Raw genomic sequence first — 25,935 nt, 5'->3', positions numbered from 1 at the left:
AGCCCATCGTTTTTTGAATTTTTGAAAAAAATGTTATCCTCATTTTTCATCATTTTTGAACATGGGCTATAGCCCCTACCGTACGGCATACTATAGCACGCCGTTTTTCATCATTTTTGAGGAAAATTCAAAATTTCTAAAAACATGGGTTATAGCCCATCGTTTTTTGAATTTTTGAAAAAAATGTTATCCTCATTTTTCATCATTTTTGAACATGGGCTATAGCCCCTACCGTACGGCATACTATAGCACGCCGTTTTTCATCATTTTTGAGGATTTGAAGAAAATTCAAAATTTCAAAAAACATGGGTTATAGCCCATCGTTTTTTGAATTTTTGAAAAAAATGTTATCCTCATTTTTCATCATTTTTGAACATGGGCTATAGCCCCTACCGTACGGCATACTATAGCACGCCGTTTTTCATCATTTTTGAGGATTTGAAGAAAATTCAAAATTTCAAAAAACATGGGTTATAGCCCATCGTTTTTTGAATTTTTGAAAAAAATGTTATCCTCATTTTTCATCATTTTTGAACATGGGCTATAGCCCCTACCGTACGGCATACTATAGCACGCCGTTTTTCATCATTTTTGAGGAAAATTCAAAATTTCTAAAAACATGGGTTATAGCCCATCGTTTTTTGAATTTTTGAAAAAAATGTTATCCTCATTTTTCATCATTTTTGAACATGGGCTATAGCCCCTACCGTACGGCATACTATAGCACGCCGTTTTTCATCATTTTTGAGGATTTGAAGAAAATTCAAAATTTCAAAAAACATGGGTTATAGCCCATCGTTTTTTGAATTTTTGAAAAAAATGTTATCCTCATTTTTCATCATTTTTTAACATGGGCTATAGCCCCTACCGTACGGCATACTATAGCACGCCGTTTTTCATCATTTTTGAGGATTTGAAGAAAATTCAAAATTTAAAAAAACATGGGTTATAGCCCATCGTTTTTTGAATTTTTGAAAAAAATGTTATCCTCATTTTTCATCATTTTTGAACATGGGCTATAGCCCCTACCGTACGGCATACTATAGCACGCCGTTTTTCATCATTTTTGAGGAAAATTCAAAATTTCTAAAAACATGGGTTATAGCCCATCGTTTTTTGAATTTTTGAAAAAAATGTTATCCTCATTTTTCATCATTTTTGAACATGGGCTATAGCCCCTACCGTACGGCATACTATAGCACGCCGTTTTTCATCATTTTTGAGGATTTGAAGAAAATTCAAAATTTAAAAAAACATGGGTTATAGCCCATCGTTTTTTGAATTTTTGAAAAAAATGTTATCCTCATTTTTCATCATTTTTGAACATGGGCTATAGCCCCTACCGTACGGCATACTATAGCACGCCGTTTTTCATCATTTTTGAGGAAAATTCAAAATTTCTAAAAACATGGGTTATAGCCCATCGTTTTTTGAATTTTTGAAAAAAATGTTATCCTCATTTTTCATCATTTTTGAACATGGGCTATAGCCCCTACCGTACGGCATACTATAGCACGCCGTTTTTCATCATTTTTGAGGATTTGAAGAAAATTCAAAATTTCAAAAAACATGGGTTATAGCCCATCGTTTTTTGAATTTTTGAAAAAAATGTTATCCTCATTTTTCATCATTTTTGAACATGGGCTATAGCCCCTACCGTACGGCATACTATAGCACGCCGTTTTTCATCATTTTTGAGGATTTGAAGAAAATTCAAAATTTCAAAAAACATGGGTTATAGCCCATCGTTTTTTGAATTTTTGAAAAAAATGTTATCCTCATTTTTCATCATTTTTGAACATGGGCTATAGCCCCTACCGTACGGCATACTATAGCACGCCGTTTTTCATCATTTTTGAGGAAAATTCAAAATTTCTAAAAACATGGGTTATAGCCCATCGTTTTTTGAATTTTTGAAAAAAATGTTATCCTCATTTTTCATCATTTTTGAACATGGGCTATAGCCCCTACCGTACGGCATACTATAGCACGCCGTTTTTCATCATTTTTGAGGATTTGAAGAAAATTCAAAATTTCAAAAAACATGGGTTATAGCCCATCGTTTTTTGAATTTTTGAAAAAAATGTTATCCTCATTTTTCATCATTTTTTAACATGGGCTATAGCCCCTACCGTACGGCATACTATAGCACGCCGTTTTTCATCATTTTTGAGGATTTGAAGAAAATTCAAAATTTAAAAAAACATGGGTTATAGCCCATCGTTTTTTGAATTTTTGAAAAAAATGTTATCCTCATTTTTCATCATTTTTGAACATGGGCTATAGCCCCTACCGTACGGCATACTATAGCACGCCGTTTTTCATCATTTTTGAGGAAAATTCAAAATTTCTAAAAACATGGGTTATAGCCCATCGTTTTTTGAATTTTTGAAAAAAATGTTATCCTCATTTTTCATCATTTTTGAACATGGGCTATAGCCCCTACCGTACGGCATACTATAGCACGCCGTTTTTCATCATTTTTGAGGATTTGAAGAAAATTCAAAATTTCAAAAAACATGGGTTATAGCCCATCGTTTTTTGAATTTTTGAAAAAAATGTTATCCTCATTTTTCATCATTTTTGAACATGGGCTATAGCCCCTACCGTACGGCATACTATAGCACGCCGTTTTTCATCATTTTTGAGGATTTGAAGAAAATTCAAAATTTCAAAAAACATGGGTTATAGCCCATCGTTTTTTGAATTTTTGAAAGAAATGTTATCCTCATTTTTCATCATTTTTGAACATGGGCTATAGCCCCTACCGTACGGCATACTATAGCACGCCGTTTTTCATCATTTTTGAGGAAAATTCAAAATTTCTAAAAACATGGGTTATAGCCCATCGTTTTTTGAATTTTTGAAAAAAATGTTATCCTCATTTTTCATCATTTTTGAACATGGGCTATAGCCCCTACCGTACGGCATACTATAGCACGCCGTTTTTCATCATTTTTGAGGATTTGAAGAAAATTCAAAATTTCAAAAAACATGGGTTATAGCCCATCGTTTTTTGAATTTTTGAAAAAAATGTTATCCTCATTTTTCATCATTTTTTAACATGGGCTATAGCCCCTACCGTACGGCATACTATAGCACGCCGTTTTTCATCATTTTTGAGGATTTGAAGAAAATTCAAAATTTCAAAAAACATGGGTTATAGCCCATCGTTTTTTGAATTTTTGAAAAAAATGTTATCCTCATTTTTCATCATTTTTGAACATGGGCTATAGCCCCTACCGTACGGCATACTATAGCACGCCGTTTTTCATCATTTTTGAGGATTTGAAGAAAATTCAAAATTTCAAAAAACATGGGTTATAGCCCATCGTTTTTTGAATTTTTGAAAAAAATGTTATCCTCATTTTTCATCATTTTTGAACATGGGCTATAGCCCCTACCGTACGGCATACTATAGCACGCCGTTTTTCATCATTTTTGAGGAAAATTCAAAATTTCTAAAAACATGGGTTATAGCCCATCGTTTTTTGAATTTTTGAAAAAAATGTTATCCTCATTTTTCATCATTTTTGAACATGGGCTATAGCCCCTACCGTACGGCATACTATAGCACGCCGTTTTTCATCATTTTTGAGGATTTGAAGAAAATTCAAAATTTCAAAAAACATGGGTTATAGCCCATCGTTTTTTGAATTTTTGAAAAAAATGTTATCCTCATTTTTCATCATTTTTTAACATGGGCTATAGCCCCTACCGTACGGCATACTATAGCACGCCGTTTTTCATCATTTTTGAGGATTTGAAGAAAATTCAAAATTTCAAAAAACATGGGTTATAGCCCATCGTTTTTTGAATTTTTGAAAAAAATGTTATCCTCATTTTTCATCATTTTTGAACATGGGCTATAGCCCCTACCGTACGGCATACTATAGCACGCCGTTTTTCATCATTTTTGAGGATTTGAAGAAAATTCAAAATTTCAAAAAACATGGGTTATAGCCCATCGTTTTTTGAATTTTTGAAAAAAATGTTATCCTCATTTTTCATCATTTTTGAACATGGGCTATAGCCCCTACCGTACGGCATACTATAGCACGCCGTTTTTCATCATTTTTGAGGATTTGAAGAAAATTCAAAATTTCAAAAAACATGGGTTATAGCCTATCGTTTTTTGAATTTTTGAAAAAAAAATATCCTCATTTTTCATCATTTTTGAACATGGGCTATAGCCCCTACCGTACGGCATACTATAGCACGCCGTTTTTCATCATTTTTGAGGAAAATTCAAAATTTCAAAAAACATGGGTTATAGCCCATCGTTTTTTGAATTTTTGAAAAAAATGTTATCCTCATTTTTCATCATTTTTGAACATGGGCTATAGCCCCTACCGTACGGCATACTATAGCACGCCGTTTTTCATCATTTTTGAGGATTTGAAGAAAATTCAAAATTTCAAAAAACATGGGTTATAGCCTATCGTTTTTTGAATTTTTGAAAAAAATGTTATCCTCATTTTTCATCATTTTTGAACATGGGCTATAGCCCCTACCGTACGGCATACTATAGCACGCCGTTTTTCATCATTTTTGAGGATTTGAAGAAAATTCAAAATTTCAAAAAACATGGGTTATAGCCCATCGTTTTTTGAATTTTTGAAAAAAATGTTATCCTCATTTTTCATCATTTTTGAACATGGGCTATAGCCCCTACCGTACGGCATACTATAGCACGCCGTTTTTCATCATTTTTGAGGATTTGAAGAAAATTCAAAATTTCAAAAAACATGGGTTATAGCCCATCGTTTTTTGAATTTTTGAAAAAAATGTTATCCTCATTTTTCATCATTTTTGAACATGGGCTATAGCCCCTACCGTACGGCATACTATAGCACGCCGTTTTTCATCATTTTTGAGGAAAATTCAAAATTTCTAAAAACATGGGTTATAGCCCATCGTTTTTTGAATTTTTGAAAAAAATGTTATCCTCATTTTTCATCATTTTTGAACATGGGCTATAGCCCCTACCGTACGGCATACTATAGCACGCCGTTTTTCATCATTTTTGAGGATTTGAAGAAAATTCAAAATTTCAAAAAACATGGGTTATAGCCCATCGTTTTTTGAATTTTTGAAAAAAATGTTATCCTCATTTTTCATCATTTTTTAACATGGGCTATAGCCCCTACCGTACGGCATACTATAGCACGCCGTTTTTCATCATTTTTGAGGATTTGAAGAAAATTCAAAATTTCAAAAAACATGGGTTATAGCCCATCGTTTTTTGAATTTTTGAAAAAAATGTTATCCTCATTTTTCATCATTTTTGAACATGGGCTATAGCCCCTACCGTACGGCATACTATAGCACGCCGTTTTTCATCATTTTTGAGGATTTGAAGAAAATTCAAAATTTCAAAAAACATGGGTTATAGCCCATCGTTTTTTGAATTTTTGAAAAAAATGTTATCCTCATTTTTCATCATTTTTGAACATGGGCTATAGCCCCTACCGTACGGCATACTATAGCACGCCGTTTTTCATCATTTTTGAGGAAAATTCAAAATTTCTAAAAACATGGGTTATAGCCCATCGTTTTTTGAATTTTTGAAAAAAATGTTATCCTCATTTTTCATCATTTTTGAACATGGGCTATAGCCCCTACCGTACGGCATACTATAGCACGCCGTTTTTCATCATTTTTGAGGATTTGAAGAAAATTCAAAATTTCAAAAAACATGGGTTATAGCCCATCGTTTTTTGAATTTTTGAAAAAAATGTTATCCTCATTTTTCATCATTTTTTAACATGGGCTATAGCCCCTACCGTACGGCATACTATAGCACGCCGTTTTTCATCATTTTTGAGGATTTGAAGAAAATTCAAAATTTCAAAAAACATGGGTTATAGCCCATCGTTTTTTGAATTTTTGAAAAAAATGTTATCCTCATTTTTCATCATTTTTGAACATGGGCTATAGCCCCTACCGTACGGCATACTATAGCACGCCGTTTTTCATCATTTTTGAGGATTTGAAGAAAATTCAAAATTTCAAAAAACATGGGTTATAGCCCATCGTTTTTTGAATTTTTGAAAAAAATGTTATCCTCATTTTTCATCATTTTTGAACATGGGCTATAGCCCCTACCGTACGGCATACTATAGCACGCCGTTTTTCATCATTTTTGAGGATTTGAAGAAAATTCAAAATTTCAAAAAACATGGGTTATAGCCTATCGTTTTTTGAATTTTTGAAAAAAAAATATCCTCATTTTTCATCATTTTTGAACATGGGCTATAGCCCCTACCGTACGGCATACTATAGCACGCCGTTTTTCATCATTTTTGAGGAAAATTCAAAATTTCAAAAAACATGGGTTATAGCCCATCGTTTTTTGAATTTTTGAAAAAAATGTTATCCTCATTTTTCATCATTTTTGAACATGGGCTATAGCCCCTACCGTACGGCATACTATAGCACGCCGTTTTTCATCATTTTTGAGGATTTGAAGAAAATTCAAAATTTCAAAAAACATGGGTTATAGCCTATCGTTTTTTGAATTTTTGAAAAAAAAATATCCTCATTTTTCAACATTTTTGAACATGGGCTATAGCCCCTACCGTACGGCATACTATAGCACGCCATTTTTCATCATTTTTGAACATGGGCTATAGCCCCTACCGTACGGCATACTATAGCACGCCGTTTTTCATCATTTTTGAGGATTTGAAGAAAATTTCAAAAAACATGGGTTATAGCCCATCGTTTTTTGAATTTTTGAAAAAAATGTTATCCTCATTTTTCATCATTTTTGAACATGGGCTATAGCCCCTACCGTACGGCATACTATAGCACGCCGTTTTTCATCATTTTTGAGGATTTGAAGAAAATTCAAAATTTCAAAAAACATGGGTTATAGCCCATCGTTTTTTGAATTTTTGAAAAAAATGTTATCCTCATTTTTCATCATTTTTGAACATGGGCTATAGCCCCTACCGTACGGCATACTATAGCACGCCGTTTTTCATCATTTTTGAGGATTTGAAGAAAATTCAAAATTTCAAAAAACATGGGTTATAGCCTATCGTTTTTTGAATTTTTGAAAAAAAAATATCCTCATTTTTCAACATTTTTGAACATGGGCTATAGCCCCTACCGTACGGCATACTATAGCACGCCATTTTTCATCATTTTTGAACATGGGCTATAGCCCCTACCGTACGGCATACTATAGCACGCCGTTTTTCATCATTTTTGAGGATTTGAAGAAAATTTCAAAAAACATGGGTTATAGCCCATCGTTTTTTGAATTTTTGAAAAAAATGTTATCCTCATTTTTCATCATTTTTGAACATGGGCTATAGCCCCTACCGTACGGCATACTATAGCACGCCGTTTTTCATCATTTTTGAGGATTTGAAGAAAATTCAAAATTTCAAAAAACATGGGTTATAGCCCATCGTTTTTTGAATTTTTGAAAAAAATGTTATCCTCATTTTTCATCATTTTTGAACATGGGCTATAGCCCCTACCGTACGGCATACTATAGCACGCCGTTTTTCATCATTTTTGAGGATTTTAAGAAAATTAAAAATTTCAAAAAACATGGGTTATAGCCCATCGTTTTTTGAATTTTTGAAAAAAATGTTATCCTCATTTTTCATCATTTTTGAACATGGGCTATAGCCCCTACCGTACGGCATACTATAGCACGCCGTTTTTCATCATTTTTGAGGATTTGAAGAAAATTCAAAATTTCAAAAAACATGGGTTATAGCCCATCGTTTTTTGAATTTTTGAAAAAAAGTTATCCTCATTTTTCATCATTTTTGAACATGGGCTATAGCCCCTACCGTACGGCATACTATAGCACGCAGTTTTTCATCATTTTTGAGGATTTGAAGAAAATTTCAAAAAACATGGGTTATAGCCCATCGTTTTTTGAATTTTTGAAAAAAATGTTATCCTCATTTTTCATCATTTTTGAACATGGGCTATAGCCCCTACCGTACGGCATACTATAGCACGCCGTTTTTCATCATTTTTGAACATGGGCTATAGCCCCTACAGTACGGCATACTATAGCACGCCGTTGTTCATCATTTTTGAGGATTTGAAGAAAATTCAAAATTTCAAAAAACATGGGTTATAGCCCATGTATTGCGGAGTATTGCGGAAAAATTGTGGAGTATTGCGGAGGAATTGCGGTGTTGCGAAAAAAATTCGTAGTATTTCCGAGGAATTCTGGAACACACACACGCACAGGGGCATGCACACGCTAACCAAATGTAACTCTGAGAGTGTAACACATTACAGGTCTGTAACTCTGAGAGTATATATGGTGGCCGACGGGCACGTACAGGTCTACTGTAACCAAATGGACCATTTGGTCCATGTCTAAGTCTGAGAGTGTAACACATGTAACCAAATGGACCCTTACAGGTCCAACACTGGTTATAGAAGCGTGCACACACACACACACACACACACTGTTCAAATGTCAAATTTACATTTCAACGAAAGGACCTGTAAATGAAAAAAAACACAAAAACTAAGGCACTGGTGTCGTACTTCTGGTTTACCGGAACGGGGTTCAACTCCCTGCAGTGCCCTGCTTTATGTGTTGTATTTACATGGTTCATTAGTCCATGCATGGTCTCAGAGGTCATTGAGCGGCACGCTATAATAATAAAATAGGTTAAATCGCAGATCCCATTCACTCATTCAATCCCATTCACTCCCATTTTGAAAGGTGTGTTAAAATGGCACATCTTATTATGACTTAGGCAAAATAATATGGCCTAAGTCTCCCTCTTGACATAGGCCATTGTTTTAATAGGGTGTAACAGGAAGGCCTTTTACATTAGGGCTTGGGCGATTTTACCAGAGGTGGCCAGCATCACCAGGTGGTGATTTAGGCCAAAATAATTGGCAAAAAATGACTTAGGCCATTAGTTTAATAAGGTGACGATATGATATATATGATATAGTAATTGATTGTCAGTTCACACTGAAATGTATCTTGCAACACAGCAGCCAAGTATGCAGAACACATACACGCATTTGATATAACACAAACAAGACAATTTACATACATAAAGACATGAAGACAAGAGCAATATCCACCGCTTAGATTACCCTGTGGCTACTACAACTCCTGATTAAACCCTTCAGAATCTAAAGGGTTTAATCAGGAGTTGTGAATTATGGGTGGCTCCCAGAGGTCCTTGATCCCCATGGGGTCCAACAGTGGTCATTGAAGCGTGCACACACAAATGCACATATGCACCTACACATGCACATATGCACCTACACACGCACATGCGCACATGCGTATGCACACCTGGACCTGTAAATTAACAACACAAAAACTAAGGCACTGGTGTCGGACTTCTGGTTTACCGGAACGGGGTTCAACTCCCTGCAGTGCCCTGTTCAATGTGTTGTATTTACGGGAAAAATTCAGTGTTGCGGAGGATGAGAAATTGGAAATTGCGGAATTGCGGAAATTGCGGAAATTGCGGAAATGGTAATTGCGGAAATTGCGGAATTGCGGAAATGCTGGATAACTTTTTTTTTCAAAATTGCGGAATTGCGGAAAATATAGGAATTGCGGAAAATTCGGAAATTGCGGAAATTGCGGAAATGGTAATTGCGGAAATTGCGGAAATGGTAATAACTTTTTTTTTCAAAATTGCGGAATTGCGGAAATTGCGGAAATGGTAATTGCGGAATTGCGGAAATTGCGGAAATTGCGGAAATGGAAATTGCGGAAATTGCGGAAAACGAAATTGCGGAATTGCGGAAATTGCGGAATTGCGGAAAACGAAATTGCGGAATTGCGGAATTGCGGAAAACGAAATTGCGGAATTGCGGAAAACGAAATTGCGGAATTGCGGAAATTGCGGAATTGCGGAAAACGATATTGCGGAATTGGGGAAATTGCGGAATTGCGGAAATTGCGCAATTTCGTTTTCCGCAATTCCGCAATTTCCGCAATTCCGCAATATCGTTTTCCGCAATTCCGCAATTTCCGCAATTCCGCAATTTCGTTTTCCGCAATTCCGCAATTTCCGCAATTCCGCAATTTCGTTTTCCGCAATTCCGCAATTTCCGCAATTCCGCAATTTCGTTTTCTGCAATTTCCGCAATTTCCGCAATTTCCATTTCCGCAATTTCCGCAATTCCGCAATTTTGAAAAAAAAAGTTATTACCATTTCCGCAATTTCCGCAATTACCATTTCCGCAATTTCCGCAATTTCCGAATTTTCCGCAATTCCCATATTTTCCGCAATTCCGCAATTTTAAAAAAAAAAGTTATCCAGCATTTCCGCAATTCCGCAATTTCCGCAATTACAATTTCCGCAATTTCCGCAATTTCCGCAATTCCGCAATTTCCAATTTCTCATCCTCCGCAACACTGAATTGCTGAAATACAACACATTGAACAGGGCACTGCAGGGAGTTGAACCCCGTTCCGGTAAACCAGAAGTCCGACACCAGTGCCTTAGTTTTTGTGTTCTTAATTTACAGGTCCAGGTGTGCATGTGCGTGTGTAGGTGCATATGTGCATGTGTAGGTGCATATGTGCATTTGTGTGTGCACGCTTCAATGACCACCCATGGGGATCAAGGACCTCTGGGAGCCACCTATAATTCACAACTCCTGATTAAACCCTTTAGATTCTAAAGGGTTTAATCAGGAGTTGTAGTAGCCACAGGGTAATCTAAGGGATTGAATGAGTCAATGGGATCTGCGATTTTCACCTATTTTTCAAATCCTCCGAAATCGTGAAAAACGACATACTATAGTATGCCCTCCGACACCATGGAATATAGCTTCTTGCTTTTCTGCGATTTTCACCTTTTTCAATATTTTGGACCAAACAAATAATTACAAACCGTTTTTTTCTACTTTCTAATTATTTGTTTGGCCCGAAAAAGTTTGTTGTCATGATTTTTCACGACAAGGGTTGTCTTTGTCCGCGGCATAAACATCTTTAAATAAATACTTTCTGAAAAGTCTATGGGGAAAATGAACGGGGATTTATTACGGGCTATAGCCCATGTTCAAAAATGATGAAAAATGAGGATAACATTTTTTTTTTAAATTTAAAAAACGATGGGCTATAACCCATGTTTTTTGAAATTTTGAATTTTCTTCAAAAATGATGAAAAACGGCGTGCTATAGTATGCCGTACGGTAGGGGCTATAGCCCATGTTCAAAAATGATGAAAAATGAGGATAACATTTTTTTCAAAAATAAAAAAAACGATGGGCTATAACCCATGTTTTTTGAAATTTTGAATTTTCTTCAAATCCTCAAAAATGATGAAAAACGGCGTGCTATAGTATGCCGTACGGTACGGGCTATAGCCCATGTTCAAAAATGAAAAATGAGGATAACATTTTTTTTTTTTTATTTAAAAAACGGTGGGCTATAACCCATGTTTTTTGAAATTTTGAATTTTCTTCAAATCCTCAAAAATGATGAAAAACGGCGTGCTATAGTATGCCGTACGGTAGGGCTATAGCCCATGTTCAAAAATGATGAAAAATGAGGATATTTTTTTCAAAAATTCAAAAAACGATGGGCTATAACCCATGTTTTTTGAAATTTTGAATTTTCTTCAAATCCTCAAAAATGATGAAAAACGGCGTGCTATAGTATGCCGTACGGTAGGGGCTATAGCCCATGTTCAAAAATGATGAAAAATGAGGATAACATTTTTTTCAAAAATTCAAAAAACGATGGGCTATAACCCATGTTTTTTGAAATTTTGAATTTTCTTCAAATCCTCAAAAATGATGAAAAACGGCGTGCTATAGTATGCCGTACGGTAGGGGCTATAGCCCATGTTCAAAAATGATGAAAAATGAGGATAACATTTTTTTCAAAAATTCAAAAAACGATGGGCTATAACCCATGTTTTTTGAAATTTTGAATTTTCTTCAAATCCTCAAAAATGATGAAAAACGGCGTGCTATAGTATGCCGTACGGTAGGGGCTATAGCCCATGTTCAAAAATGATGAAAAATGAGGATAACATTTTTTTCAAAAATTCAAAAAACGATGGGCTATAACCCATGTTTTTTGAAATTTTGAATTTTCTTCAAATCCTCAAAAATGATGAAAAACGGCATGCTATAGTATGCCGTACGGTAGGGGCTATAGCCCATGTTCAAAAATGATGAAAAATGAGGATAACATTTTTTTCAAAAATTAAAAAAACGATGGGCTATAACCCATGTTTTTTGAAATTTTGAATTTTCTTCAAATCCTCAAAAATGATGAAAAACGGCATGCTATAGTATGCCGTACGGTAGGGGCTATAGCCCATGTTCAAAAATGATGAAAAATGAGGATAATTTTTTTTTCAAAAATTCAAAAAACGATGGGCTATAACCCATGTTTTTTGAAATTTTGAATTTTCTTCAAATCCTCAAAAATGATGAAAAACGGCGTGCTATAGTATGCCGTACGGTAGGGGCTATAGCCCATGTTCAAAAATGATGAAAAATGAGGATAACATTTTTTTCAAAAATTCAAAAAACGATGGGCTATAACCCATGTTTTTTGAAATTTTGAATTTTCTTCAAATCCTCAAAAATGATGAAAAACGGCATGCTATAGTATGCCGTACGGTAGGGGCTATAGCCCATGTTCAAAAATGATGAAAAATGAGGATAACATTTTTTTCAAAAATTAAAAAAACGATGGGCTATAACCCATGTTTTTTGAAATTTTGAATTTTCTTCAAATCCTCAAAAATGATGAAAAACGGCATGCTATAGTATGCCGTACGGTAGGGGCTATAGCCCATGTTCAAAAATGATGAAAAATGAGGATAATTTTTTTTTCAAAAATTCAAAAAACGATGGGCTATAACCCATGTTTTTTGAAATTTTGAATTTTCTTCAAATCCTCAAAAATGATGAAAAACGGCGTGCTATAGTATGCCGTACGGTAGGGGCTATAGCCCATGTTCAAAAATGATGAAAAATGAGGATAACATTTTTTTCAAAAATAAAAAAAACGATGGGCTATAACCCATGTTTTTTGAAATTTTGAATTTTCTTCAAATCCTCAAAAATGATGAAAAACGGCATGCTATAGTATGCCGTACGGTAGGGGCTATAGCCCATGTTCAAAAATGATGAAAAATGAGGATAATTTTTTTTTCAAAAATTCAAAAAACGATGGGCTATAACCCATGTTTTTTGAAATTTTGAATTTTCTTCAAATCCTCAAAAATGATGAAAAACGGCGTGCTATAGTATGCCGTACGGTAGGGGCTATAGCCCATGTTCAAAAATGATGAAAAATGAGGATAACATTTTTTTCAAAAATTCAAAAAACGATGGGCTATAACCCATGTTTTTTGAAATTTTGAATTTTCTTCAAATCCTCAAAAATGATGAAAAACGGCATGCTATAGTATGCCGTACGGTAGGGGCTATAGCCCATGTTCAAAAATGATGAAAAATGAGGATAACATTTTTTTCAAAAATTAAAAAAACGATGGGCTATAACCCATGTTTTTTGAAATTTTGAATTTTCTTCAAATCCTCAAAAATGATGAAAAACGGCATGCTATAGTATGCCGTACGGTAGGGGCTATAGCCCATGTTCAAAAATGATGAAAAATGAGGATAATTTTTTTTCAAAAATTCAAAAAACGATGGGCTATAACCCATGTTTTTTGAAATTTTGAATTTTCTTCAAATCCTCAAAAATGATGAAAAACGGCGTGCTATAGTATGCCGTACGGTAGGGGCTATAGCCCATGTTCAAAAATGATGAAAAATGAGGATAACATTTTTTTCAAAAATAAAAAAAACGATGGGCTATAACCCATGTTTTTTGAAATTTTGAATTTTCTTCAAATCCTCAAAAATTATGAAAAACGGCGTGCTATAGTATGCCGTACGGTACGGGCTATAGCCCATGTTCAAAAATGATGAAAAATGAGGATAACATTTTTTTCAAAAATTCAAAAAACGATGGGCTATAACCCATGTTTTTAGAAATTTTGAATTTTCTTCAAATCCTCAAAAATGATGAAAAACGGCGTGCTATAGTATGCCGTACGGTAGGGGCTATAGCCCATGTTCAAAAATGATGAAAAATGAGGATAACAATTTTTTCAAAAATTAAAAAAACTATGGGCTATAACCCATGTTTTTTGAAATATTGAATTTTCTTCAAATCCTCAAAAATGATGAAAAACGGCGTGCTATAGTATGCCGTACGGTAGGGGCTATAGGCCATGTTCAAAAATGATGAAAAATGAGGATAACATTTTTTTCAAAAATTAAAAAAACGATGGGCTATAACCCATGTTTTTTGAAATTTTGAATTTTCTTCAAATCCTCAAAAATGATGAAAAACGGCGTGCTATAGTATGCCGTACGGTAGGGGCTATAGCCCATGTTCAAAAATGATGTAAAATGAGGATAACATTTTTTTCAAAAATAAAAAAAACGATGGGCTATAACCCATGTTTTTTGAAATTTTGAATTTTCTTCAAATCCTCAAAAATTATGAAAAACGGCGTGCTATAGTATGCCGTACGGTACGGGCTATAGCCCATGTTCAAAAATTATGAAAAATGAGGATAACATTTTTTTCAAAAATTCAAAAAACGATGGGCTATAACCCATGTTTTTTTACATTTTGAATTTTCTTCAAATCCTCAAAAATGATGAAAAACGGCGTGCTATAGTATGCCGTACGGTAGGGGCTATAGCCCACGGTCCAAAATGATGAGAAACGAGGCTAACTTTTTTTTCAAAAATTCAAAAAACGATGGGCTATAACCCATGTTTTTTGAAATTTTGAATTTTCTTCAAATCCTCAAAAATGATGAAAAACGGCGTGCTATAGTATGCCGTACGGTAGGGGCTATAGGCCATGTTCAAAAATGATGAAAAATGAGGATAACATTTTTTTCAAAAATTAAAAAAACGATGGGCTATAACCCATGTTTTTTGAAATTTTGAATTTTCTTCAAATCCTCAAAAATGATGAAAAACGGCGTGCTATAGTATGCCGTACGGTAGGGGCTATAGCCCATGTTCAAAAATGATGAAAAATGAGGATAACATTTTTTTCAAAAATAAAAAAAACGATGGGCTATAACCCATGTTTTTTTAAATTTTGAATTTTCTTCAAATCCTCAAAAATTATGAAAAACGGCGTGCTATAGTATGCCGTACGGTACGGGCTATAGCCCATGTTCAAAAATTATGAAAAATGAGGATAACATTTTTTTCAAAAATTCAAAAAACGATGGGCTATAACCCATGTTTTTTTACATTTTGAATTTTCTTCAAATCCTCAAAAATGATGAAAAACGGCGTGCTATAGTATGCCGTACGGTAGGGGCTATAGCCCACGGTCCAAAATGATGAGAAACGAGGCTAACTTTTTTTTCAAAAATTCAAAAAACGATGGGCTATAACCCATGTTTTTTGAAATTTTGAATTTTCTTCAAATCCTCAAAAATGATGAAAAACGGCGTGCTATAGTATGCCGTACGATATGGGCTATAGCCCACGGTCCAAAATGATGAGAAACGAGGCTAACTTTTTTTTTCAAAATTTCAAAAAACATGGGCTATAACCCATCGTTTTTTTCATTTTTTTCAAATCCTCAAAAATGATGAAAAACGGCTATGAGCTTGTAGGTCTGCTATTTTTTTTAAATCGAAGAACGACCCACGACCCACGGACCCCCTGGAACCCCCTCAAGGACCCCCTGGAACCCTCCACAGACCCCTGGAACCCTCCAAGGACCCCCTGGAACCCTCCAAGGACCCCCTGGAACCCCCCACAGACCCCCTGGAACCCTCCACAGACCCCCTGGAACCCTCCACGGACCCCTGGAACCCCCCAAGGACCCCCTGGAACCCCCCACGGACCCCCTGGAACCCCCCAAGGACCCCCTGGAACCCTCCACAGACCCCCTGGAACCCTCCACGGACCCCTGGAACCCCCCAAGGACCCCCTGGAACCGTCCACGGACCCCCTGGAACCCTCCACGGACCCCCTGGAACCCTCCACGGACCCCCTGGAACCGTCCACAGACCCCCTGGAACCCTCCACGGACCCCCTGGAACCCCCCACGGACCCCCTGGAACCGTCCACAGACCCCCTGGAACCCTCCACAGACCCCCTGGAACCCTCCACAGACCCCCTGGAACCCTCCACAGACCCCCTGGAACCCCCCACAGACCCCCTGCAACCCCCCCACAGACCCCCTGCAACCCCCCACAGACCCCCTGCAACCCCCCACAGACCCCCTGGAACCGTCCACAGACCCCCTGGAACCGTCCACAGACCCCTGGAACCCCCCACGGACCCCCTGGAACCGTCCACGGACCCCCTGGAACCCCCTAAGGACCCCCTGGAACAGACAGACAGACAGACAGACTCACGTGTTGTAAGGAGTTGAGGTTTAGTCCAGTGTTCTCCTCCATGATTCACACTGTAGGAAGTAGAACAACAATGAATCAAGTCAAAACCTGCTGCTTAATGTCTCACATCGGCCTGATTTAGTCCCACCAAATATTTACTAAACACATTTTGTCATCATTCTCCCACAGACTCTGTCCAAACATCACACACATTGGTACCATATCTCTGTGGTCATGTGATTAACACGTATCTCTCAGATTTGGATTAGATTGAGGAACAAAATGCTCTCTCTCTAGAACCATGGAACATAGACACTATCTACTGTATTCCTCTGACTCCACAGGCTGACAACCTGCAGAGAAATACACATTTAACAAAGTGCTGTGTTGATGTTCAAGTAGAGATCCACACAGAGAGAACACACATTCTTTACCCCAGGATCTGCAGTCCACACTGTGGACTCTTCAGTAACGCAGAGAGCTGGAGCAGTTGTGATTCCTGCAGGCAGATGAAACTGAGGTCCAATTCTTTCAGATGGAGAAGATTAGAGCTGAGAGCTGAGAGCAGAACTTCAAATCCTGTCTGTGTGAAGGTACAGCCAGCAAGTCTGTAATTACACATGAAATATCTGGACTGAATATCACAGTTTTGGAGTAAAGACCCCAAGAGATGGAAAGAGAAGGCAGGGATAATGTGAAGTAAATCATCATAATCTTAATATTCCAACATAGGAACTGTGTGTGTGTGTGTGTGTGTGTGTGTGTGTGTGTGTGTGTGTAGTTACTGTACCGTAGCATTGATAATGATAATTCCCTAGCAGCCATGATGGATCACATATTGTAGTTACTGTACCGTAGCATTGTGATGTGAGAGTGTGAACTAGACAACACAAACTCTGACCATATTATTATTCTAATCAGTGGGATACCATGATGTCAACTTTATTAACAATCTTATTATTAAGAATCAAACTATAAATAATAAAACAGAACTAATGTAAATGATAATGTGACCTCAGTATCTCCAGATGACAGTTTGGACTCTTCAATGCAGCAGAGAGCAGGTCCATGGATGGATCACTATAGTACTTTCTGCAGACGACACTAATGTATTTTGCTCTGGTGATAATCTGGATAAACTGCAGGTTGACATCAATGAAGAATTAAGTAAATAAAAAATTATCTTTGAATGTGAGCAAGACAAAGTTTATACTATTTGGTAATCACAGGACTAACACACAGGCACATTATAATATACATATTGATGGGATTGCTATTGACCGGGTTTCATGGAAATACATTTATTACATTTATTATATTATTATATTGACCGGGTTCATGGAAATACATTTCTGGGCGTGACAATAGATGACAGGCTTAGCTGGAAACCACACATTACTAACGTCAAGTACAAAGTGGCTAGAAGTATAGCAGTCATAAATAAGGCAAAGCAGGTTCTCGATCCCAAGTCACTTCACACTCTCTACTGTTCAATTAAATTAGTATTGCCATATTTTCATTATATGGAAATAACTATAAGAATTCAGTTCAGTCGCTATATAGTCATTCTACAGAAAAGAGCAATAAGAATCATTCATAAGGTCAGCTATCTGGAACATACTAATTCTCTATTTTTACAGTCAAGACTGCTCAAATTCACTGATTGCAACTCTTTGTATATTGGCATCGAGCAGGCATCACTCAGGCGTTTACAGCTAGTGCAGAACACAGCTGCCCGCCTTCTCACAGGCACTATAAAATATGTTATAGTGTAAATTGTATAGTGTTACAGTGTTATAGTGTTGTATATATTTATAGGAGGGTTGACATACTGTGAATCAGGAGGTCCAGGTTCGTTACTGAAGTCAGGAGGATTTCCTTTAGACCAGTCACTCTTCACAGACAGAAGGCTGGGAGTTGGAGACTCTGCTCTGTGGTGGACACTTCTGGAATCATACAGACAGAAATAACAATACATAAACAACAGAGACAGTGAATAATACTACTAGAAATAATACTAAGTAAATAACAGACATTAATTAGCATAACAGTAGCTTGTATTCCATGTAGTACAAACGGTGCAATGGAATGATTTGCCCAAGGAGATAAAGACAAGTGCCTCTCTAAACACTTAAAACTTAGGTCAGGATTGAGAAGGCGTTTTTAGAATCCTGAATGGGTCTGTTGAATTGAGCAATTGTAACAGTTATCTCCTTAACACATTCCTACCAGGATTACTGCATGTTTTTGTGAGGGTACCTACCCTAGGGGACACGAGGAGAACATGTGAGGGTACCTACCCTAGGGGACACGGGAAGAACATGTGAGGGTACCTACCCTAGGGGACACAGGGAGAACATGTGAGGGTACCTACTCTAGGGGACACAGGGAGCACATGTGAGGATACCTACCCTAGGGGACACGGGGAGAACATGTGAGGGTACCTACCCTAGGGGACACGGGGAGAACATGTGAGGGTACCTACCCTAGGGGACACGGGGAGAACATGTGAGGGTACCTACCCTAGGGGACACGGGGAGAACATGTGAGGGTACCTACCCTAGGGGACACAGGGAGAACATGTGAGGGTACCTACCCTAGGGGAAACGGGGAGAACATACAAACTCCACACAGAAAGGCCGTTTCGCCAACCCCGCCTCGGGTATGGGCTCTGATGACGCAGAGGAGAGAACACGCCCCCAGCGCCCACAGCGGGAATCGAACCCAGGACCTTCAAGCTGTGAGGCGACAACACTACCGACTGTGCCACTGTCCTTGGTTTTATTTTTGATAAAGATTTTAAACTTAATAAACAAATCAGCTCCGTCGTTAAAACTCTCTTCTTCCAATCATCGCCACGGTCAAATCCTACCTCCCCCTAAAAACAGCTGGAGATGGTTATCCATGCTTTGATTTCATCAAGAATAGATTATTGCAACTCTTTGTATATTGGCATCGACCAGGCGTCACTCAGGCGTTTACAGCTAGTGCAGAACACAGCTGCCCGCCTTCTCACCGGCACTATAAAATATGTTAGTGTATATTGTATAGTGTTATAGTGTAAATTTTATAGTGTTACAGTGTTATAGTGTTGTATATATTTATAGGAGGGTTGACATACTGTGAATCAGGAGGTCCAGGTTCGTTACTGAAGTCAGGAGGATTTCCTTTAGACCAGTCACTCTTCACAGACAGAAGGCTGGGAGTTGGAGACTCTGCTCTGTGGTGGACACTTCTGGAATCATACAGACAGAAATAACAATACATAAACAACAGAGACAGTGAATAATACTACTTGAAATAATACTAAGTAAATAACAGACATTAATTAGCATAACAGTAGCTTGTATTCCATGTAGTACAAACGGTGCAATGGAATGATTTGCCCAAGGAGATAAAGACAAGTGCCTCTCTAAACACTTAGGCCCTCATTTATCAACCGTGCGTACGCCAAAATATGGGTGCACGACGAAATTTACCATTTCCGCAAAGCTTGAAATTGAACTTGACAACGTTCAAAATCCACGTATGCTCCGCAGCTGGCATACGCTTTTTCCTTGGCTGTTTTTCTGTCTTACACAAGCGGAGCAGCATTGTCTGAACTGCTGACACGCTGTCACAGGCATCTAAACATATATTTTCACTCCTAAAATGTTAATATAAAACGGTATGTGTATGTAAAAAAAAAAGGGAGAGATTTCCAACTTTACAAGTAATTAAAATCGCGCAATTAAAAACAATATAACATGTTTACAATGTATTAGTTTGTGCTTAATCAAACAGTGCTTTACTGGCCTTGTTATGCAAGTGATTTTGGAGCGCATGCGGTGATGCGGCATATGTGATTATGATATTATAAAAAAAAGGCATAAATGGACTGCACGCCTTTATTATAAGTGACAATGACAAGCTTGCCTATTTGTAGTAAGTACTAGCAGGCTATAGGCGTAAGGGGCTTAATCATTCACCATTTAAATAAGTGCTTAGACAGGTTTTGACAGTTTTGACAGTTCAGATAAAAGCGAGATCATTTTCGGGGGTCGGGAGGACGGGACGTGCGTCGCCAACACATACCAGCACACATGCAAGCGGCAAGCCTTCATCCATATGTTTATGATTCGTTCATCAATGATCAAATCACTACATAAACGTTGATTATGACTGCCTTGACGACATGATAGCCTATCTCTCATGCAGGCATCACTGAGTCATCCACAGGACTTTAATATCACAGCAGTGCGCAGTATCACACCTTTGCCGTGCACTGCGCACGAATGGGTAAAATGTATATAGGCCAGCCTACAAACTAATTCCATTCATGGCGATGCGATGTCGATGTACGTGTCATGCAGGTACGTGCGTGGACATGACAGCAAGGCAAGCGAGGTGAGAGGGAAACAGACAGGGTAGGCCTACAACTTTATTTAATTCATGCAGGTGTTCGTTCTTTATTTATTTAACAAGTGTGTGTGTGTGTGTGTGTGTGTGTGTGTGTGTATGAGAGAGGTGGGTGAGGCGGGCAGCAAGGCACGGGAGAAACGTTTTTCCCCTGTAACCATGGTTCCCACAGGTCGTATTTCATGTGTTCAGTCGCAAAAACGAGGGCGAGGCTTGATTTCATAGGGCGTGCCAGATAGATTTCAGCCGTCACATTTATTAACGTCAGAACGAAATTAAGGAAGGATCAGCTGTTTGCGATCACTTTATAAATGCCGTGGCGACGTGGGTGTACTACGAAACCTGCACTCGAATCTGTGGCAGATTTTACACTCGATTGATAAATGAGGGCCTTAAAACTTAGGTCAGGATTGAGAAGGCGTTTTTAGAATCCTGAATGGGTCTGTTGAATTGAGCAATTGGAATATTGATGGAAGGACATAAAACCAGCAGTACTAGAGGTCCTGGAAGGACATAAAACCAGCAGTACATTTTCACAAAAAAAAAAAAGTATAGTGTAGACAGTAGATGGATTTGAGTAATTATGTAATTTGTTTTACTGGTTTGGTTTTACTCCACTGGCACAGACTGTAAATGGAAAACTACAGAAATCGACATCCATAAATTATCCACATATTGCACCATCATGCTGCACATATTCTGACCCAAGAGGGCCAAGACCATCACAAACAACAGTCTTTGTATCGAGTTGTGCTTGAAATGTAGGCCTACTGTAATTCTGCAAACTGTAAATAAATATTTAAATCAATCAAACAACAACCTCCTCAATCACCCAACAAGATGACATGCACTGCACTGCATACATTATAGGCTAGTTAATCAATAAACGGGTATATGGACCTGCCTGGGTGGCAATGCATCACGTCCTCAGAACTCAGAATGGATCAACAACCACAAGAGTAGACTGTCTGGACCCTAGCTCTGGTCCAGAGCTATCTGGACCCCAGACCCAGAACCATGAAGCCAAGAGAAAGAAAGGGATCGGCCTATAGCCGCAATTTGCAACTCTAGATTTGTTATAATAATGGCATGAATCTAGAGTTGCAATACCCTCCATTGTCTCCCCACTCTGCGTTTGCGACCTGCTCGTCTTAAACGACGTTAAACTCACCAACATTACAGCTGTAGGGCAAGCTTGAATTATCCTCTTTCAATCTGCCGAACTTGTTTTTCATAACAATGCACCGTAGACATTGTTGTTATGAGATACTTTCTGTCAAGACATTCTGTGCAAGAGTTTGGAAGCACTCGTCGTATGTCACTGAACGGCCCTGCGTAACACCTGTTTCGAATTAGCACATAATGCAGGAGGCAGCGGCGCGACCAGTTAACAAAAACGAGTGCTTCCAAACTGCAACACTTAGAAAAAGAATCACCTGCAGAGGATGTCTTGACAGAAAGTATCTCATAACATGTCTAATTTTTATGAAAAACAAGCTCGGCAGATTGAAAGAGGATAATTCAAGCTTGCCCTACAGATGCAATGTTGGTGAGTTTAACGTCGTTTAAAGACAAGCAGATCGCAAACGCAATTGGATGAGATGGGGAGTCAATGGAGGGTACCGTATTGCAACTCTAGATTAATCCCATTATTTAAAAAAATCTAGAGTTGCAAATAGCGGTGTAGGGATCGGCCCTAGAATCAGTAGAATGACATGCGTATAGCAGGATAGAGAAGCAGAACCATAATAATAGAGAAGACATTGTTGCTGCCCCATATGTACATGCGCCAGCTGGCGTAATGAAAGTAAACGTGACTGTATAGTGTAGTGTAACCATGGTGTTGTTGATATAGTGCAGGAGAGCTTGCATCATTTCGTGTATACTTTTGTATTATCAATGGTGCTTCTTAATGTTATTATTTCTTACCTTTGTATTGTTGTGTCTCAGACAGTCTCACACAGAACTGTATCTTTCTAAATCAAACTGCTGTGCTGCCTCTGTGTGTGGGCGACCGACTACTAATTACTATAGCCTCGCGTCACCTGGCTTTCCAACATGGCCCGGGCGACTCAATAATGAAGATATAAATCAATGTGGAACTACGTTGTGAGCTTGTATATCTCATTCTCCGCAGTAGGCGACTATACAGTGAAACTACGTGAGCTTGTATATCTCATTCTCCGCAGTAGGAGACTACAAATGAACGCATGTAGTCTATAGTTCTGTTTGTTTGGGACAGCTCGGAAACAGCAGCGTTTTGACACAGAGAAATGTTTGTGAAGGTTGAGGCTTGACAGAAAGCAGCCGTCCCTATGCTGCCCTCATGTGGAGAGAGCCTGCAGTTGCAACCTGTAGCCAAGCCTGACAACAAACAGCACAGATTGTTTAAACTTTAAAGGGATATTTCACTTTAAAAAAAAAGATTTACTGTTTTTAGACACATATCTGAGACCCTGTAGTGTAGATTGACTGTTTTTAGACACATATCTGAGACCCTGTAGTGTAGATTGACTGTTTTTAGACACATATCTGAGACCCTGTAGTGTAGATTGACTGTTTTTAGCTGGATGTTCGCCTGTTGTGATGTGAATTGGGATGCCAGGGTTCCTGTATATGTGGATTATACGTTTCTAGCAATTAACACGGTAAAATCCTCAGTGTTTATTTAATTCATCAGAGTGCACAAATATAACCAAATGGACCCCTTTCGGTTACATTTGTACAGTTAGATTTCAATTAACATTGAGGATTTTTACTGTAACCAGAGAGTGAGTAATGATTGTGCTGGTTAAATCAGTCTTTCCCAAAATGACATTAAATCTGCCTCATTTGTGTCTGTTTCCTACAACATCTATATATATATATATATATATATATATATATATATATATATATATATATATATATATAAATAAATATTAAAGACATTTGAATAAATATTTAAAATAGCCGATTTGTAGATCGGCTATAGTATTTGTTTGTGAGTACATACAGGTTTAATGTTTGTTTTTAGTTCAGTGTTTGTATTAAAAACGCCATTAGTACTAACGCCACTAACCCTAACCCTTGACAACGAAGGGAAAAAGTACGTCATTCTTGTCCCTAAACACAAACATTAAATGCCATTAACAATAAAGGGAATGTAATGTTTGTTTTACATCACCTATATAATCAACATGAGTTTTGATTACTTTAATATATTAGCGCCCCTCACTTCACACGGGTGTGATTAAGTTCTTACGGACCGTAAGAAATAAGTTCTTACGTAACCGTAACACACAGACCGATGCCTAATCAAAGCCTCGGAGCACCAGCTGCGCCCGCTTGATTTACTGCCGTTTCCAACATGACAGCCACGACGTAAACACACACGCAATGTTCATTTACAGCTGAACAATGTTTATGTTTATTATAATCAAACATTGCTCTGAAAAGTGTTGTTGAAAACCTTTGAGCGAGAAGCTGGAGTTTAAAGTGTAACAACGCATGGTATGATGGTTACACATGGAAGTCATCTGGAAGTAGAACATCTTTCATTAAACTATTTTGTTGTTTTAAGCATTATGTTATACTTTAGCTATTGAAAAATAGCAGATCTATACAAGCTCATAGCGCGGCACCGCTATGAGCTTGTAGATCTGCTATTTTTTTTAAAGCGTGAAAATGTTTGAATATATATTATTACAGAGTGAACATTTTAACTCAAGTCTTTGCTTCTGAGGGGTCCCTGGAACAACATATTTTCAGAGGGGGGTCGGTGGCCAATTACATATTATTTTGGGGTCCTTGACATGAAATATTGAGCACACAGAAACATAAGGGTTTTCAGGATTTTGAAGACATTTTTCAAATTTCGACGTCCGGCCAAAATGGGTTAGGAAAAAGACAAATCACACCCGTGTGAAGTGAGGGGCGCTCTCTGGTCACACTCACCCTGAACAGCTGTTCATAGGAGGGTCACACTCACCCTGAACAGCTGTTCATAGGAGGGTCACACTCACCCTGAACAGCTGTTCATAGGAGGGTCACACTCACCCTGAACAGCTGTTCATAGGAGGGTCACACTCACCCTGAACAGCTGTTCATAGGAGGGTCACACTCACCCTGAACAGCTGTTCATAGGAGGGTCACACTCACCCTGAACAGCTGTTCATAGGAGGGTCAGACTCACCCTGAAAAGCTGCTCATAGGAGGGACTAGCGCCCCTCAAAGAAGGGTCATAGGAGGGTCAAAGAAGGCGTTCAACAGCATGAAATGTAAATATGTTTTTAATCAACACATTCACAACACATACTCAAATATAACAACAAATATAGTTATATAAGATAACAGCATTGTGACAACAGTGTTGTTTTGGGCACATTTCTATTTTAGTTTTAGTCAGTCTTTGGAATAAAACATTTGGCGGGCCTTGATGCGGTCGTAATGACAGTTTTTAATAATAATAATAATATATACGATTTATATAGCGCTCTTCTGGGTACCCAAAGTCGCTTTACAGAAAGAGGTACAGACATATTTATTAGAAAACTATTTAAAAAGGTTTAAAAGGTTAAAAACTAGAAATCACTGTTTTTACACAAAATAGCCGATCTACAAGCTCACGCTGCGACACACTGGACAACACTGGACAGCTTCTCAAAGTCTTTGTCTCTCAGGGCACGACTCAGGTGGAGAGAAGTGGATTGGGTGGATGTTTATCGGAGGTGCCGTGCCCCGTCGCGGTCCATTTGGTTCCATTTGAACCATCTGGACCCAATGCACATCACACTGTGTGTGTGTGTGTGTGTGTGTGTGTGTGTGTGTGTGTTTCCTTGAGGTATGTGATTGTTATAGAATATAAATAGAATAGAAAAGCCAAAAACTAATCTTAAGAAAATAAGAGGGTCTCGACCCACAGGTTGAGAACCACTGTGCTACTTTTACATGTCAACGACCCCAGATGACCCTAACGGTGACCCCAGATGACCCTAACGGTGACCCCAGATGACCCTAACGGTGACCCCAGATGACCCTATCAGTGACTCCATGGAAACCAAAACATATTGATTATGTAAACACCCCCCCCACCACACCTGGTCCTGATTATTACATTATGATACAACACACTGTCTGTCTGTCCTCACAGCCTGTCTGTCTGTCTGTCCTCACAGCC

At 37.9% G+C, this 25,935-nt stretch overlaps 1 protein-coding gene across 1 annotated transcript in view; it reads right to left on the bottom strand.

The window, feature by feature from the left end:
- Positions 1 to 17,934: 17,934 nt before the first annotated feature.
- The window catches only part of LOC308311010 (uncharacterized protein), a gene marked incomplete at its 3' end in the record, with an annotated part of 31,311 nt that continues 23,310 nt past the window's right edge, over positions 17,935 to 25,935 (bottom strand). Inside the window, exons 3-5 of the mRNA XM_080757505.1 lie at positions 19,501 to 19,614; positions 18,212 to 18,325; positions 17,935 to 17,947 (exon numbers count right to left, since the gene is read on the bottom strand). Coding sequence (XP_080613631.1) covers positions 17,935 to 17,947; positions 18,212 to 18,325; positions 19,501 to 19,614 — 241 coding nt within the window. The remainder of the gene's footprint in view (positions 17,948 to 18,211; positions 18,326 to 19,500; positions 19,615 to 25,935) is intronic.

Source organism: Protomyctophum bolini (genome assembly GCF_963924005.1).
Source record: "Protomyctophum bolini genome assembly, chromosome: 23".
In the NCBI taxonomy this organism is placed as follows: Eukaryota; Metazoa; Chordata; class Actinopteri; order Myctophiformes; family Myctophidae; genus Protomyctophum; species Protomyctophum bolini.
This window is presented reverse-complemented; position numbering and strand designations above follow the sequence as displayed.